This window comes from Mytilus trossulus, chromosome 4 (genome assembly GCF_036588685.1).
Source record: "Mytilus trossulus isolate FHL-02 chromosome 4, PNRI_Mtr1.1.1.hap1, whole genome shotgun sequence".
Classification (NCBI taxonomy): Eukaryota; Metazoa; Mollusca; class Bivalvia; order Mytilida; family Mytilidae; genus Mytilus; species Mytilus trossulus.
This window is the reverse complement of record NC_086376.1, coordinates 63,259,944-63,275,189: the sequence shown is the minus strand read 5'-3', so window position 1 is coordinate 63,275,189 and position 15,246 is coordinate 63,259,944. Positions and strand designations below refer to the sequence as shown.

The 15,246-nt window shown below is 30.4% G+C and overlaps 1 protein-coding gene across 1 annotated transcript in view; it reads right to left on the bottom strand.

The window, feature by feature from the left end:
* Nucleotides 1–15,246, bottom strand: part of LOC134715730 (arrestin domain-containing protein 17-like) — a 42,350-nt gene continuing 27,104 nt past the window's right edge. Inside the window, exons 3-7 of the mRNA XM_063578102.1 lie at nucleotides 11,948–12,192; nucleotides 10,540–10,728; nucleotides 8,476–8,652; nucleotides 3,527–3,629; nucleotides 1–2,560 (exon numbers count right to left, since the gene is read on the bottom strand). Of these exons, the coding sequence (XP_063434172.1) occupies nucleotides 2,289–2,560; nucleotides 3,527–3,629; nucleotides 8,476–8,652; nucleotides 10,540–10,728; nucleotides 11,948–12,192 (986 nt within the window). The 3' untranslated portion in view covers nucleotides 1–2,288. The remainder of the gene's footprint in view (nucleotides 2,561–3,526; nucleotides 3,630–8,475; nucleotides 8,653–10,539; nucleotides 10,729–11,947; nucleotides 12,193–15,246) is intronic.

Genomic DNA, 15,246 nt, shown 5'->3' with positions numbered 1-15,246 from the left:
AAAATCATATTAATATTTTATTATTTTGATCACTTCAGTTTAGTTTTTGGTAATAGTTGTACTATAATTAGATCACCATCGCAACATTCAAAATAAAAAAATCTGTTACTGTTAGATTATACATTTTGTTAGACAATCTCATACAGATAAAATTCTCTTTACAGATAAAATTGTATAAACCTATAACCGGAAAATGTATCTTAATTAAAAATTAATTATACACATAAGGCATAAAACATAGAAAAAAACCAGTTGTTACATTTCAATGATCGTATATTTTCGGTGACATTGTCTAAGATGTTACCACAGTGTATACCTTGTAACTGCAAGTATACCACTAAACATGTTTTAACTAATTGTATTGACTTTGCTGATATTCGTAGGAAGCATTTCAATGTCAATAATATGTATGATTTTTTTTAATAATGTTCCATTTACAAATATTGTTTCATTCTTAAAAGAAGTTGGAATATATTATCATATATAAAAAAGTTGTTATATTTAAAACGATTTTAATTTTTATCACGTTATCTTTCTGTTCATTTTTATTTGTAAATAATCAATTTGCTTTAATCTAGAGTTTTAGGTTAATAAAGGACCTTTTGTCTGTTTTTAAGAATATGCTTTGAATTGCAAAAAAAAATTATTCGAATTAGCTTTCGCCACGATATAGCCTTGGTGTGCTAATGCGGCGTAAAGCAACCAACAATCAATCAATCATCTAAGATGTTACATGACATTGTTTTCAGTGTCTCTTAAACTGTAAAGAATTAAAACGTTGATACTAAAAACAGCAAGCATAAAATTGGTTTTTAGTGCAAAAAAAGAGATTATTTTACGTCACCAGTTTGGGACTTTATACAATCGTTTATATACTTTATCAATTACCAATCAAATCCAGGAATGACTCATTATCAGTTACTGCTAACTTGTATGTGACTTAACTGACTTGTAACTGAAAACATTCCTTTTAACATTTTCGAATGTCTTATAACATTACCATGAAATAAAATAATATTTCAATATGTTGCACCCCAAAAAAAAAAAAAAAAAATAATTAACTGGTACATACGTTGTATGTGGAAATAAGAAAACGTTCATGCAATTAACACCGGCTTTCTACTATTAACAGTGAAATTGTGAAATACTTTGTAACTAAGCTGAGTTGTATGGTTTTGTGCTCCAAAATCTATGTTTCGTCTTCTTAGTGTTGATGGTATTTAATTGTTTACTTTTCGACTTTATGTTTTTAAATATATACATGTTCCTTTAATTTATGACTGTCCTTTTCAGTTGATCAGAACGGTGATGAAAAAAAATTCGTGGTTTTTGGTTTTGGTTTTGATCTATGGTATTATAATATATTTAGTTAAAATGTTTGTTTATGAAGTTTTTATATTTTTTTTTCAGACAAATCGTCGCAGATCGCCAGCGATCAAAATAAAACTTGTGCGACGATTCAATGGTTACATAAAAACAAATGGTCTTTTTACATTATAATTTATCATTTCATATTAGATTACTGTTGAATGACTAATGTTTGTTAAACGTTTACTGAAAAAAAATCATACTTTTTATGGACGAATATCATATATTGTTGATATTTCGTACACAATTTTGAATTATAAGTATCATTTGCTCTATCTTTAATAACGCAAGTTCAATTTACAAAGCTCATAAACAATGACGTAGTGTTGTTTTTATATTTATCTTCAAAAGACTTTTCAAATCTTAGTTAAAATATAGAAATTTATTTATTCAAATAGTATGCCAAGATTGGACATATTTCATAAGGGAAAACGCTTAAAAGGACAGTTTCATAGTATTACAACTTCGTTGTGTACTTTAAAGTTGTAAAATTAGCTGCATATGATTTGTTAGTATGCGCATGGATATTTTGATACTCAATAATGCTGTATGCGTATATTCTAGAAAGGCATGGAATTAAATACATAAAATAATGTAATAAAGATATTACTTATCAAAGTTGTTTTACGCCAAAGATCAGCCTGTATTCACTAGTTTTGTTTAACTACAGGCACAAAGGTTTTTCTAAAGTTTACAGCCAATTATAATCAAAGTCTAGTAATCATGCGTATAGAAAACAGACGTAAAGAATACTGTATCTAATCATGATACTGGCCACACCACTTTTATATATATATTTCTTATATTATGGAATGAATTAATATTCTGCATGTTTGCTGAAAATGATAATCTCTTCCAAGTCAATCGTGGAATGTATTTGGAACAACGTAGAATATGTATAGCTCTCTTCTAAACATATATCATGCTAATGATGATGACGTAATTTCTTCAGATTTCAACTTAACGGTTGGTCTCGCCAATTCTTGTTTCTTTTCTTTTTCCTTATTTCTTCTTTTCAAACTGGGACTGTACCTAAATTTCACTATTATATCTTTGTCTCTACTCAGGTCTCGTATATTCTCGAAGTATTTATATTTTGGCTTAAATTCGTCTTCTTCGGATTCAGTTCTTGTACATCCATAAATATAACAGTCTGTCAATGTATCGTCCATCATTAAAGAAGGCGTACTAACTGAAAAAAACGATGAGAAAAAACGATGAAATTCAAAGTTAGGTGAATAACAGAATGAAGCAAAATCGTTAATTGTTTAAGTAATATGAAATCTACTTGTTGAAACGTAGAATACAATAAAAAAAACTTATATTCAAATATGGCTTAGGTTGCATTAAATGATTGAGAAAACAAACGACAAATTGAATGACATATATATAGGTAGTTTCAGATGTAAAACTATAAATTAAAGCCGATTTTAGGGTATTAGCCAATGATATGATTTTCAATGTTGAGATTTGTAGGAATATATTCTCTTATATTGATACATAAACTGAACAAAAAAGAGTTAATGATCATCAAAACTTATTTCCATTACAACTGCATTAACATTTCTTACAAGAAATGATCTGTGTTAATCAGCTCATAGAGATTACAACAAGAACAATGTAATCGGTGAGGAGATTTTAAATTATTTGAAAAATTCAATTAAGTCGACAATCCTAAGGGGAAATGAGAACAAGGATGACAACACGTCATCTCAATCTGTCATAGATATAGATTGAATTATAAAATATTAAAATTATTGTGATCTTAGTTCGCACATGACCTGTTCATACTATATAAAAGCAAGGGGGGATAATGTCTTTTTTCCTAAACCAAAATTTTGCTATTCGAAGACGGGGTCATACTTTTACCACCAACTTCGATACACAAATATCAAAATGGTAAAAAATGTATCCGAGATTGATAATTTATTATTTTTTGTAAAAGCAATATACAATTTTTGTAAAAATAACAGAAGTGGCCCAGGTATGATCAAAGCAATACAATGAAAAAAATTGAATAATATATATCATAAAACTAATTTGCGTGATGGTAAAATACTGCAATAGTGTTTCAATAGTAATGATCTCAAGGTTTTTTGCGATGTATATACCGAAGATGGAGGGAAAAAATTATAACTTCTGTTTAAATCAATATTACCTTTATAAGACCACTTAGAAAATTCTAAATAATTATCAGGAATCGTCGCTATGATGATTGGCACCGCAGAATATAAAATAATATCAGCGAAAGTTGCTTCTACCTAGAAAAACAACACAACAGTATTTAAAACTTATTTTATGAATACTTGTTATATCTTATATAGAATTGTAATTGCTGGCAAAAAAAAATCTTATATTAATGTTCTCAAGATATACATATGTGATCATCATTAAAGAATTTTAACATTCTATTGTATAAAAAAGAGAGATTGTGTTATATATCTATGTATACCATTATAGCTCTAAGCATATACCCAAGCTATAAGGGAAACGGCTCAGTATTGCACAACCGGGTAATGAGAAAACGGTGTTAATACATGAGTAAGATAACCCCTAATCTTAATATCCAGGTCACATATCTCCTGTTACCAAATCATTCATTTTTATCATTTTCAGTTCACGCATATATTTAAATTATGCACATAGAAACAATTAGACCAACAAAGTTAAATGTTAAAGCACAAACTTAACATTATCCTATATACATGATACTATGATATTTCTTGAAACATACGTATTAAAAAACAACAACAAAGTAAATTCTTTAAAGAAAAAAAAAAGGAAACCTGAAAAAACAAGCGTTCGACCAAATCAATCAACGCAACAAATACATTAGATATGATGTATTTTTGGACTAATATCTTTCTGTCTTATGTTCATTTCCCTTATTTGTGAATGAGACTCGGTATAAATTTACTTCGATCATTAAACAATACTATTTATTTCCTATATATTATTTAGAACTTAACTTTATGAAATGAGTATGCCAAGTCAGGAATATGATAGTTGTTATCCATTCGTTTGATGTGTTTGAGCTTTTGATTTTGCCATTTTCTTATGAACTTTCTTTTTTTCTATATATCTCGGAGTTCGGTATTTCTGTTATTTTACTTTTTATCATTATCATATGAAAGGTAACCCAAAAACAAAACAGTTTAGCATTGAATGATTTTACATCAGCCTTTATATTCGTTTGACCTTGTTTATTCAAGTAACTTATGATATGATATTACTCATAGTTATTATGCTTGTATACCTGTTCTTTATGGTCAGAATTATGTGCGTTTTCAAGTGCGTTTCTGAACAACTAATGCTAATTATAAACATTATGCTATGTGGTATTAGTCATTAAAGACCAAGGGACAATGATGTAAAGAAAGTATTAATATAGGAACAAATTACATACCTTTTAGAAGCTATAAATTAAAGCCATGGGATAACAAAACGTAAACTACTTTAGTAGTATGAAACACTTTTTCTTTGATTAAAACTATAAAGTTCTAGATGGACCTTATTATACAGTATGCATTGGGAGAAAAGAGATAATGCATCACTTAAATGTGGCTTGGTGATTAACTCTGATCAAACTTTTTCTAATCGATCACCTAATTCGTAAACTATCGGTCATGGAGTTAACATGGTTTATTTTGTATTGTCTGTTAAATATTGTACAGACACTTGTTAAATATTGTACAGACACTTGTTAAATATTGTACAGACACTTGTCTAGTTTCGAGGTCCCCTTACAAACATCCAAATAACTTTTAGGGGAATATTTATTTGTAGTTATATTGTTATATCATCGACGTATACTTTGTGTATCATTCTATTAATATGATAATGACTGCAACTATTTTGTTTTAACGAAATGTTTAGAATGATTAGGATTGCACTCCTTCATTCATAATATTACAAAAACTAATTAACTATTAATATATATGTAGACCTATTTACAGTATATTAGTTCCTTACATGAGGATTAAGTGGTTTTCTATTCATTCAAACATTTATCTTTGTCAACAACTCCCACAGGATGTCCAAAGCATGAATAATTAACACCAATTGTCAACAACTCCAACAGGATGTTCAAAGCATGAATACTTAACACCAATTGTATATTAAAACATCATTATTCAGTGTTTTGTTTTTGAATAAATATCAGTCTGTCATGATACATGATATACAAACAGTGAGCTAGATTGTTTCAAAATGTTTTTCAAAATTAAAACTTGTTTCTAGTATGTTAGTTTAAAAAGTGTTTATGAAAGTTAAGCTATATGATGTAAAGATCAATATAAAACAAAAGACAATTGTATATTCGATAAGACTTAAAAAGGTTGTAACAAAAAATAGTGGAACAAATCTACCATTTCAAACCTCTTTTCATTAAAGGTTCGAAATTACTTATAGTCTAGTCAAAATAAGATTTAACCTAAAACTAATTGCAACAGAAAATGTTTTAGTTCTAATCTATAGCTTTATGCCCTTTATATACACAGAAAAAAGTCCCATAAAATGTAACTTGAGGAAAACTCAAAATCAGCATTTCCAATTTCCTACGGAAATTAACATTGGAAAGGGAGATAACTCTTGCAAAAATTAGTCTTTTTTGTCAGTTTTTGGTTGTTTTTCTTGAAATTTATGTAAAGTATGATACTTTGATGCGGTTATAAGTTTATATTTGACTACATTGTACAATTTTCTCTTCATGATATGTACAAAACCGAAGTGTTATAGTTTTATTTTTTTCATGCAATTGGCATTAAAGAAATTGCAAATTTGAAGCTTTTTGATCCTTTTGAAAAAGTAATGTGAAAATTTGGTATTGTTTAAATCTGTATACTATATTTTTTTTAGCAACTTTCTTATAAAAAGAAACTTTAGACTAAAAAAAAAGAAGAATACATGCTTCATTGTTTTTATCAAATTTGAGATTCTTTACCCTGACATGTTGAAAAATTTAATAAATGGTCAACTAATGAATTACGAAATCTAGATTATAGCTTGATAAAAGATATGAAAACACCTTAAGAGTTGTTTGTTATACTCTAAAGACAGATAAAAAACAAGAATCAATACATTCTGGTGAATAGAAGCGGTAAAGTTATAATTTTGTATCAATTTGTATTGATATTTTTGCCTTTTTGCAAGAGTTATCTCCCTTTTCAATGCAAATCTCTATAGGAATTTTAATTGGTGAATTTTCTAGTCTTCCTCAAGTTAGATTTTATGGGACTTTTTTCTGTGTATATTTGGGGTATAATTCTAAAGATTAAAACTTAAAAATCTTCTGTTGCAATTACTTTCGGGTTAGGGTAAAATTTATGCTAGATTGACTATATTATTAAATCTGAATTTCATTTTCAATATCAAATGTGGCCGAAGATTTGCATATTTGAAACGATATTAGATTTATCATGTTAAAATATAAAAATATATCTTCAAAATGTAAAAAATTTGTCATCAATCAAGAAATCAAGCATTTTGCTTATATCAGTTTAAAAAAATATGAATATGAGTTTTACAAAGTAGTATTTATCCCTCCCTAACACAATATATTTGATCTACGTTGGTTATATTTTTTTAATGAAAATAAGCAGGACCAACTCTTTCAATTTGTCTTGATGACATTAACGTAGTTTAAAGAGGGATTTGTAAAAAATGCAGTGAAATCAAATGCTTTTATATTGTTGCTAGATAAAAAAAAAAAAAGTCTGAAATTGAATGTACTGAAAAAGATCGATAGATTTTTTTTATTATCCAAATCTGTTTCAAGCCGCTTCTAGAACATAAAGTTTCGATATATCCTTGCTTGCTTTGATTGTTGATAAAATTGACGCACTTTGTCATAATAATAACAAGATCTCAAAATAAGATTTTTTTGACAGTTTTTACAATTTTGCATTACTTTAAGAAGCTTGAAGCCCTAAATCAAGTACATAAGAACAATAACTACTGAAACATGTATATACGCGTCTGGCGTTTTAAAGTATAAGCCTTGTACTTTTGATAACTATTTACACCAATGGGTCGATGCCACTGGTGGACGTTTCGTACCTATGGAAATCACCAGCCCAGTCGTCTGCACTTTGTTGTTGACATGACTATCAATTACATGGTCATTTTTATAAATTTACTGTTGGCAAAAGCATGAACTATTCAAAATAATGAGTGATTTAATATCCGAGGCATAAATAATCTATGCCGTTTTGGCTCAGCTTTTTGGAACTATGGGTCATCAATGCTCTTCAACTTTGTACTTGTTTGCCTTTATAACTTTTGTGATCTAAGCTTCACTGATGAGTCTTATGTAGACGAAACGCACGTCTAGCGTATTAAATTATAAGACTTGTACCTTTGATATATAATTATTTACAGTGAACACCTGACGATAGAAATTAAATGGTGTCTTATTTGCGAATTCCAGGAATATAAAATTGCTATATAATACATTTTCCTTTAAACTTACTATAACTTATATCAATGGGGCGATTTTAATTCAAAACATAAACTTTTTTTATGATGTGACTTCTAACACCTTTCCTTTTTAATTTAACAATTCTTAAAATTCCTAGCAAACAAATGACACTGATATACAATATCTAATATCTAAGACTTTACACATATGCGATCTCTATGAAAGTATTTATTGGTTATACTCACTGATATACAATATCTAACATCTAAGACTTTACACATATGTTATCTCTATGGATGTATTTATTGGTTATACTCACTGATATACAATATCTAACATCTAAGACTTTACACATATGCGATCTCTATGGATGTATTTATTGGTTGTACTCACTGATATACAATATCTAACATCTAACACTTTACACATATGCGATCTCTATGGATGTATTTAATGGTTGTACTCACTGATATACAATATCTAACATCTGAGACTTAACACATATGTTATCTCTATGGATGTATTTATTGGTTATACTCACTGATATACTATATCTAACATCTAAGATTTTACACATGTGTTATCTCTATGGATGTATTTATTGGATGTACTCACTGATATACAATATCTAACATCTAAGACTTTACACATATGTTATCTCTATGGATGTAATTATTGGTTGTACTCACTGATATACAATATCTAACATCTAAGACTTTACACATATGTAGTCTCGACGGACATAGAGGTGGAACACGAAGTGGATATTCCTTCCATTGTCGATGTTGACCAGGTCTAAGTCCATCACAAACTTTATACTCTTTCAGTAGAAGTATTTTCGTTTGGACTCCACCGTAGGTAATTATCTAGATCAAATAAAATTTAATATTATCAACAATTATGATAAAAGTTAAATGCAGTAATTGCAGTATCAACATACTTCAATTTCTGTTTGACACTAAACGTCCAATGTACAGTATGTTAGTTATGGTCATGGTTAGTTTGAATGAAAGAGGGACGAAAGATACCAAAGGGACAGTCAAACTCATAAATTTAAAACAAACTGACAACGCCATGGCTAAAAATGAAAAAGACCAACAGCAAAACAATAGTACACATGACACAACATAGAAAACTAAAGAATAAACAACACGAACCCCACCAAAAACAAGGGGTGATCTCAGGTGCTCCGGAAGGGTAAGCAGATCCTGCTCCACACGTGGCACTCGTCGTGTTGCTTATGTGATTACAAATCCGGTAAATAGTCTTATTCGGTAGGTCACATTCATGAAAGGGAAGAGGATTGTATGAAAACTATGCTGTGTAGTAAAATACAGTATCTTTTAAAAGACTTACAACAATCTGACGGCAGCTTTTTGATAAATTATGAAGCATACTATGTGATTTCGTAATGCAGGCACATCAAAGGAAGTGTTTAATAAGACTACCGAACCAAGAACACATTTTTCAACATCCGACCTTTGTAACCTGTTGTTCAGTGGTTGTTGTGTGTTGATGTGGTTCATAAGTGTTTATTTATATATATATATATATATTGTCGAAATCTAGATCTGGTGTACAAAAAAATATTGACACCTAGTGTTTGTGGCATAACATCTTGTTCACACGTTCATTGTTTTCTGTTGAGTATTAAATTTATATTCAGATCCATTTTGTAACATCTCGTGATCAATTTTATTTGAAAATCGCCAAAGGCAGTAAGCAGGGTTAAAGAAAATCAGTTGTTCGACCTGTTAGTCAAATGCGTTTTGTTTAAATATACTTTTTCACTTTTTTGGTCTTTTGGAAAATGTTGTTTGTGCAGTATTTAGACCCTTCTACAACGAAATTTGTTTTACATGCACACGTATAAAAATTGCGGTTTTTATCCAACGCAATCATAAGTTTGAACGTAGTTTTCAATTTAGACTTGTTTATATATATATATATATATTTGGTGTCACGATATCACAGTAGCATGGGTTCGAATCCCGGCGAGGGAAGAACCAAAAATTTGCGAAGGCAAATTTACAGATCTAACATTGTTGGGTTGATGTTTAGACGAGTTATATATATATATATATATATATACAACTCGTCTAAACATCAACCCAACAATGTTAGATCTGTAAATTTGCTTTCGCAAATTTTTGGTTCTTCCCTCGCCGGGATTCGAACCCATGCTACTGTGATATCGTGACACCAAATCGCCTGCACTGCAGCCGTCCCGCTAGACCATACGACCACCTGGGCTCTAAAAAAAAAAGAGCTTACGGTGGCCATATGTTACCTTTCCACGTCAGTTTTAATCTAGCGGCGTACTACAGTACATGATATATAAGGCATGAAGATGTTATTGTTACAGATCAGCTAAATTATCTATAGTAAAGGATCCTACAAATTAATGTAAGATACAGTCACAGAAAATAATTATATTCATATATATATATATATATATATATATATAATTGGTACCGTTTGTTTTCTGGTTTAAATGGTTTTAAACTACTTATTATAGGGCCCTTTATAGCTTGCTGTTCGATGTGAGTCAAGGCTCCTTGTTGATAACCGTACTTTAATGGTTTACCTTTACAAATTGTGACAAGGATTGAGAGTTGACTATATAGAACTCATATCATAACTTCTTATATTTACTAGTGATAGAAATGAGGAGTTTTCTATCTCAAACATGTAACACGCATCGAAGCTACTATTTTAAATCGAATATGATAACGTTGTGTTAAATTTCATACCTGTTTTAATTGTAAACTAACAGCACCAGATTTTCTTATGGACATGTTGTGAACGAGTATTTCGGCTCTGAGAATTTCACCCGGAACACAGGCACGCTTCGGTAAAGAAAGAGTACATGAAACTCTCCCTGGACGACAACAAAGAGTGCTAACTGACCTTTCAGCATGATCTTCCAACCGATGAGGTGACTGCAAGTAATATAGGTTATTTTATAATAACTAAAAGTTACATATATACATAATGAATGTGAAAATGTGTTGGTTGATTTTATTTCTTAATATTGCCCCTGTAACGTAATAAGTTCAGCTAGGTTGTTGTAGTCATTTTGTTTCATATGCCAAGTCAGAAATATGACAATTGTTATCAAATAGTCCATTTCTATGTATATTGGCGGTTGTTTTTGTGGCGTTTCAGTGTTTTAACACATTGTTAATTGCTGTACCCCAATTTTTTACATTATACACACTTTGTCTGCTTGTTTTGTTCACACATCGTTGTCAATGTAATGCAATTGAGAGTTTAAGCTAGCTATAAAACAGCTATAAAAATATTAAATCCACCTTTTTCTACATTTGAAAATGCCTGTACCAAGTCAGGAACATGACAGTTTTTATTCATTCGTTTGATGTGGTTGGGCTATTGATTTTGCCATTTGTTGAAGGACTTTTCGTTTAAAAAATGTCCTCGAAGATCGTTTTTTTATATTTTTTCGTTTTTCTATTTTTCCGTTGTTTTCTATTAAGGATGATGTGGTTTTTTTTATCGGTTTAAGTTTGTAACCCGATTAAATTTTCGCCTAATCTACTAATTAATACTGAACAGCGGTATACTACTGCTGTCTTTATTTGACATACTAGTACTTGATATTGCAATATTGACTCGAAAAGGTTTTAATATAGATCAACAATATAAATGTGGTGTCTATTGAAGACATTTTTGCCTAAAAAAGAGAAATATTGAACAAAACAGTTGTTTTTTTAAATTTCGATGTAATAAAATTATATGGACTTATCAGGAGCCTGTAATTCAGTGGTTGTCGTTTGTTTATGTGTTACATATTAGTTTTCTGGGTTGTTTTTTTTTACATAAATAAGGCCGTGAGTTTTCTCGTTTGGATTGTTTTACATTGTTTTATCGGGGCCTTTTATAGCTGACTATGCGGTATGGGCTTTGCTCATTGTTGAAGTTGAAGGCCGTATGGTGACCTATAGTTGTTAATGTTTGTGTCATTTTGGTCTTTTGTGGATAGTTGTCTCATTGGCAATCATACCACATCTTCATTTTTATATTATAATGAAAATGATCAAGTTAATCAAATAAATTACACAAAATTGAAATGACACCTTAGTTATTCCACGGTTCAATTTAGCACTGATGTTTAAACAATCGTTTAATAACGTAACTTACTGAATTAGCTGCCGAGTCCTTAGGTTCTCTTCTAGGGTCGTATTCTCTGAGCACGTTAATAATTCTTTGTGAACTAATGCACTCTCCATTGTATCGTATGATAATTCCCTGGACACTATACCGAATATGAGCATCCGGACCTTCAAATGAACATGGAACACATTCGGGTACTTTATACTGGAACGGAAACATATGACGACCTCTTTGTAGCACCTCACGTCCCTCCCATCTATTTGTATGATTCACTTTTAAGAGAAACATGAAACATTTGTTATTGAAAATTTAATATATTCACAATATTTGAACATACAAATCCCTGTCGTCTCTTTATTTGTACATGAAGTTGAAGGTGTAAATGATTAAGCTTGATGCAAGTACTTGATAGCTACTACCGGTTCTGATTGTTTAAGATTTATTTTTCTCAAAATGAAGTAGTAACATGTTTTTAAGTACAATTGTAGATATAAGGATTATCATTAAGGACATTTGCGTAAAACTTCTGTTTTTTTATGTTTTGTTGTAATATATATTAATGTTTAACACCTTGAAATACAAATCCAATCGTGCTTACTCGTAGAACTAATAAGTAAGAAAGATGTGTACTCAGTGTCTGACGATGTAATTTGTCTGTCAGACAACATTGGATAAAACATTATCAACAGGTTATCGAGTTATACGACTGACAACTAGTAAATAATGGCTATTATCCTCCATGCTAGAATTAATTGGAATATTCTCTAACCGACGTAGCCTTATTGACCAATCGTAAAGAGCAACACATCCATCAAATTGTCAACTTAACATTAGATTTTCAAGATTTCATTAGTATCTTTTGAATTTTAGATGCAATATTGATTTTGTGACGTTTCCAGAATCACAGTCAATGTCCTCTTCGGCATTGTAATATATAAATGATGATCTATCAAATCTATGTATATATTTGTTAATATAATTAACCAGACAGGCTAGTTAGTTTTGACCTTAATTGTCAAATGGTTAGGATCCTTTCGTTTATGTAAACTCGTAGACGCTAGCTTCAAGGGTTTTATCATCATTCATATAATATTGAGTAAAAAAAACAAGAATGAACCAGGAGTAAGGAAAAGTGAAAAAAAAAAGAAATGTGTGAAACAAAAATCGTCGACAATAACGAATGCCTACAAAGTTAAATAACTGTTTTCTACATTTAGTGAGCCCAGAGCCATTTATATTCATTTACCCCCATCATGATCATTCACACCCAAATATTTGTAAAGCAAAAGTTGTATGAAGATTTGAATACAAGGTAGTACCGTCATCAGAAACATCAACCCAAAAACTGTTTAGATAAGTTTGTATGTTTAAATGTAGGAATAAATAGTGAGTTGTCTGACCAAAAAGGATATGGCCAACCATTACCTGAGGAAAATTTTCAATAGAAGTATGAACATTTAAACACCTTGATAAACAGTACCAACATGGCAATCGTATGGGATAATTCATCTGTATTACAATCTTTTACAAGTTCGGACCATCTCCAAAGTAATTTCACTATAAATATTATTTGTTTAAAAGTGTTTAAAATCAAACTTATGAATATATTATATGAATCTGTAATATCATAATTTGATTTGTTTCAATAAATATTCAACTTTGACAATGTGATTGAATCAAATGTAGGGGAAATTGGTACAATTGTTATCAATTGCAAAGGTACCAGGCTTATAATTTAATATGCAAGACGCGCGTTTCGTCTACACTACCAACAATTTGACTAGCGTTTACATGTACATTAAATGCCGCTATATAAACCGTACTTTTAGGAAACATTACTAATCAGTACATAAAATGCCACTATCTAAACAGTACTTTTAGGAAACAACACTATTCAGTACATTAAATTTTATACCATTTTAAGTAATGTTGAGAAAAAGTTGTTTACAGTACTAAAAATTTCAGTCATTTTTCAGTACTGAAAATTTCAGTCATTTTTCAGTACTGAAAATTTCAGTCATTTTTCAGTACTGAAAATTTCAGTCATTTTTCAGTACTGAAAATTTCAGCCATTTTTCAGTCAATTTTCAGTACTATAAAATTTCAGTCATTTTTCAGTACTGAAAATTATAGTCATTTTTTAGTACTGAAAATTTCAGTACTTTTCCAGTACTGAAAATTTCAGTCATTTTTCAGTACTGAAAATTTCAGTCATTTTTAAGTACAGAAAGTTGAAGTCAAATTCAAGACCAAATAAAAAACTACTTTTTTGCTATCTCAAATATCACAAGCCCCAAGGGTGAGTTGGGAATAGAAATATGCTCACTTGGTCCTGTTCCGACCGGCAGTAAAAAGCTTGCCAAAGAGGGGCGTCCGTCGGGCTGTGAAAGATGTATCAAGTTTGCAGCTACGTTCTGTCAGAATGCATATATCGAGGTTAAATTCAATGCCTCATGTAAAGAGAGTGACAAGATCTCTGCACGTTAAGAACCCTTGCAACAATTCTTCCTGTTGCACGGCAAAATTTCTGTCCTTTACTTGTACACCTTTATTTTTCAGTGGAAGTGGAAATTCCCCCTGATCATCATCCCGATTGGCCTCTATTATTACAAGACCTACTATCGTGAAATATTTGCCACTGGACATAAAGCAATCAACAATCAATAAAAATGAATCATCAACAAATATCATAAGTTGGTTTGGGATAAAAACAAGAATTTTATTTTTAAACTCCATGACTATGTATTCTTTCATTTCAACACATTAATACATTGAAGAGGACTCTTTTAATGATCTTTATGACCACATTCTTTATGTGCCTGTTTCAAGCCACATCTTCTCATTTTTGATTGTCGTTATTTGTTGTATGTTATAATTAGTGTTATTCAATGTTTTTGGCGAAGACCAGTGCGGGGCGGGGTTGGTTTTTTCCCTGACGATTAGTTTCGCTAGTTATCAAGAAGACTGTTACAGCTTTCCATGCGGAATGATGTTTTTATTGTTGATTCATGTGAAACACGGAAAAGGAGCTGTCATAAAGACAGTCAAATTCAATCACATGAGCAACAAATACAAAACCACCAGACAGAGGTCACCAATACAGTTTTTCAATATTAAGCAGTCACACCATACACGAAGTTCTGAATAGCTCCGACAAAAAAAATTAGATGTCAACTAGATGTAAAGCACAATGTCAGAATATTGTTCATCAAACTAAGACGAATCTATAACATGACTTTGTCCGACTTGAACCGATTTTGTCGACGTCTGACGTTGAACATTATGGTTATATATATATAGTATCCTTGTTCTGTTGTTGTTAGTTG